Genomic DNA, 3,532 nt, shown 5'->3' with positions numbered 1-3,532 from the left:
CCATCTCTCCATCTTTACTTAGTATTTTGTATGGGTTTCTTTTCTTTCAGAACATAAAACAATCATGCAAAACTGACACTATTATCGCTTCCTAACTCTTTAATGTTCATAACACAATGATGTCACGCTCCATTTTGTGGCAGCATGGTTTTTGCAAAGCAAGTGATCCTGCACGTACAAACAACGCGCGACAATAACTCTTTTTGGTGCTTTTGCAGTTATTTATTGAATGCAACATATGGAGATAACGCACAGAATTCCAGATCAAAAGTCCATAAAACAATACAAAATAGGAACAGGACAAACACGAACCTCCAGAACATAAGAGGTGGGATCAGGTGCCATGGAGGAGTGAGCATCCCCTGCCGACCGGTCAAACCCGTCGTGTGCTCCTTGTCATCATCGGAAAATAACGGGAAAATCCGTCATCAATTCAGTGTTTGAATAATGGACACACAATTATTATGAAAAAAGTCAGTCAGCATTTGACACAATGATAAATTGTATTTGCTGACAAGGTCATTATATCGACCATAGAACTTAGGGAATGATAAGTTTAAACGAGACTGCTGATATGTTTGTTTTATCAACTTGTTTGCCAATAATTTACCTAGTTTTAGAAATTATACACGTGTACATAGAGCATGCTCTTGCGTATCGAATCAACTGAGAAATATAAACTCCGTATGCAGGTGAGGAAGATATAATATTGCTGCATCAGTAAGGGAAGTTGACAATAGAAAAAGTCATCACGTTTATCATAGAGTTTGGTTGTTAGATTACCATTAACGTCTTTTTCAAGTAAAATATTCAAATATGAAACAGATGTGTCAGACTTTGTGGTATCTTTTATCTCAAGCTCACTAGGATATATCGTATCAACATATTAAGAATAGAAATAATCATTGTTAATTGACAATACGTCGTCAATATATCTAAATATCGAGTTGAAGGCCACAGCAAGCCCTTTCTTCTTTTCACGCATAAGATTTTGCACATATGAATATAAAAATAGGTCTGCTAAAATGAAATTGCTTTATTTTAGAATTGATATTTACAGGTTTAAGTCAAAAATTGAGATAACATGTACATAGCGCATTTATTATAATTCCTCAGCAATATATGTCAATAAATATCAATGTAGACTCGATCATTGTACACATTACAAACATTATCTATTTAGCTTTAAATGATCTGGATATGGGGGCATGACTTGAAAACACTGACGAGTGTTTTGGTGTTGTGAAATAAAAGCTTTGTTCGAAATTCCAAAGCCGAACTGTGGTGTAAAATATGTTTTTGTGGGACTATGTGTTTTTTTTTTTAATATGGTGCGGCCTGTTTTGTTCATTTCCCCAAAATATGATGCATGTAAATAACAAACTCAAAATGCATTGACAATATCAAACTACATAGTTTTAAAATGTCTTTAAATTTTTTTATAAAGTTGTTCTCCTATCTCTACTTGATGCATTGATTAGAAAACAAAGGTGTCCAAGAAACACGAATGAAACATGAAGTCATTATCAAGGTTCTATAGATCAAAACTGTGCATTTTATCAACTGATCCTTTAATTTTATCATACCCCCACTTGAAAAGCGGGAGGGTATATAGTAATTGGGATGTCTGTCCGTTTATTTCATTAAATGGTGTGAGGATGATTTTCTGGAATTATTTCTATAGCTAACTCAATGCTGATCATTTGCAGGATCATGATTGAATATATTTCCATATAATTTTATTATTTTGTTTTGTTGCTATTGAAACATGAAATTGCACACACACTCACTCACTCAGTCCTCTCTGTGCTATCAGGTGCTTGAGGCGGCTACAAGGGATTTCCATCCGGCTTGATCTGCAGCTGGTGGTGGTGCTGCATCCATGGTTGCTCTTTAGGTCTTTCGGGACAGTTCTTTCCAAGTCTCCTTAGGCCGGCCTCTGTTTCTTTTTCCTTGAGGTGTCCATCTAAGGGCAACCCTGAGCAGTGAGTTGGGAGGCATGCGCAGGACATGACCAAGCCATCGCCAGTGAAATTGCACAAATTACAATAATTAGTTCAATTTGCTTAATATCTGAATGCAGATATCTTTTTAATTAAGAATACTATCAGTGGGTATTCTTTCAGTACCAAAAATCAGAAACCTTAGGCCATCTTTAAAATAATGTTTGCTTGCCCTCTCCCTACCAACGGTAAAATTATTGTGTCGGAAAATCTTTTTTCCTGAAAATTTCAACATATTTGTTGACTGATAAGAGGAATAAAAAGAAAAAAAATGTTATGTTCTTTAATGTAAAAAAAAAAGATTTGAGTCGGGCGGTATCAAGTCAGTCGACCAGGAGAGGGCAACCAAACAATCTTTTAAAGATGGCCATTTACTCAACTTTCTCTGTTAATTCTGAATAAACAAAACTGCTTATGCCATAAGGATTATATATAAAAGTAAGTAAAAAAATATTTAATAAAAAATTTTATTATAAATAGTTGAATACAAAAAGAAATAACATGGCACTCGCAAGAATTAACACAAAGAGAATGATAAATTAATAACTTTACAGAGGTTATCAAAATGGGTGTTGTTGATACATGTATATTTAAAAAAAAACAAAGCTGTTGAAGTTGTCATGATAAGTCTAAAGCATTCAAAGACTGATTTTTTCCCGTGATTGTCTAACACTTAAAATTAAATGTTGTTTAAGAAAAGTTGAAAACAGATTTCATTTTAAATTTTTATCACAGACAAACTAAATCAAACAAGTGAACTTTCTGCATGACAATGATTTTCATTTAGTTCATATACTCCACACACATACATGCTATACATTTAGAAATCTATCAAGTGATTCTGTTTGTTCAGATTTAATTTTTTCCACCACTTTTTTCACAAAGTCCTCCAGACTTAAGGCAGCTGATAAGTCCCCTGACACTTTGAGTCTCCCACTCATGTAAGCCTGGAGGGGCTTAGTTCTCCCTACAAACATGTTCTGCATGTCTGCCACAGACAAGGTCAAGGTCACATCAGGTTCACCACCAGGGGGCAGGCCTTCCCCTGCACCTCCACTTCCTGGAAATAAGGATAAAAATTTCATTCCCGACTATCAATATTCATACAAGAAATATAATTAAGATGTATTACATAAAATTATCTTAAATATTGATAAGGATCAATTTGCTGTTTCTTGTCATGATATGTTCAGAAATTGCAGTCAATATTTATCCTACAAGTGTATTTTGATCATTTTTCTTTTTCAATCTTTTTGATTTCTTTATCTCATACTGCCTTACCATTCTTGAGATCTAGATAAAACAGTCCACCATTGTCTCCATCCAGCTGGAACAGGTAAACATAACCATTCTGTCTGACGGTCACTTCATTGATCAGTCGCCCAGCAGCCCGGATGACCTCCCGCGGAGATGGGGCATCCTCTACACTACCAGCAGCGCCATCTGGTGAGAGGGCCATGACAGTGGGGAGTGTGGGGGGTTCTGGGGTGGCCCCCTGCTGCTCCTCACCAGACTTACTGTCACCCGAG

At 35.8% G+C, this 3,532-nt stretch overlaps 1 protein-coding gene across 1 annotated transcript; it reads right to left on the bottom strand.

The window, feature by feature from the left end:
• Window positions 1–2,725: 2,725 nt before the first annotated feature.
• On the bottom strand, window positions 2,726–3,526 carry LOC134263123 (hydroxysteroid dehydrogenase-like protein 2). Its single transcript, XM_062745433.1, has 2 exons — window positions 3,285–3,526; window positions 2,726–3,063 (listed from the first exon to the last, which is right to left on the bottom strand). Exons 1-2 carry the CDS (start codon window positions 3,460–3,462, stop codon window positions 2,816–2,818), a joined length of 426 nt encoding a protein of 141 aa, XP_062601417.1. The 5' UTR covers window positions 3,463–3,526; the 3' UTR covers window positions 2,726–2,815.
• Window positions 3,527–3,532: the final 6 nt, after the last annotated feature.

The sequence above is a fragment of the Saccostrea cucullata genome, unplaced genomic scaffold (genome assembly GCF_032062105.1).
Source record: "Saccostrea cucullata isolate Sc308-1 unplaced genomic scaffold, CSIRO_AGI_Scuc_v1 ctg1012, whole genome shotgun sequence".
Classification (NCBI taxonomy): domain Eukaryota; kingdom Metazoa; phylum Mollusca; class Bivalvia; order Ostreida; family Ostreidae; genus Saccostrea; species Saccostrea cuccullata.
The sequence above is the reverse complement of the archived record's forward strand: the minus strand, read 5'-3'. Positions and strand labels throughout refer to the sequence as shown.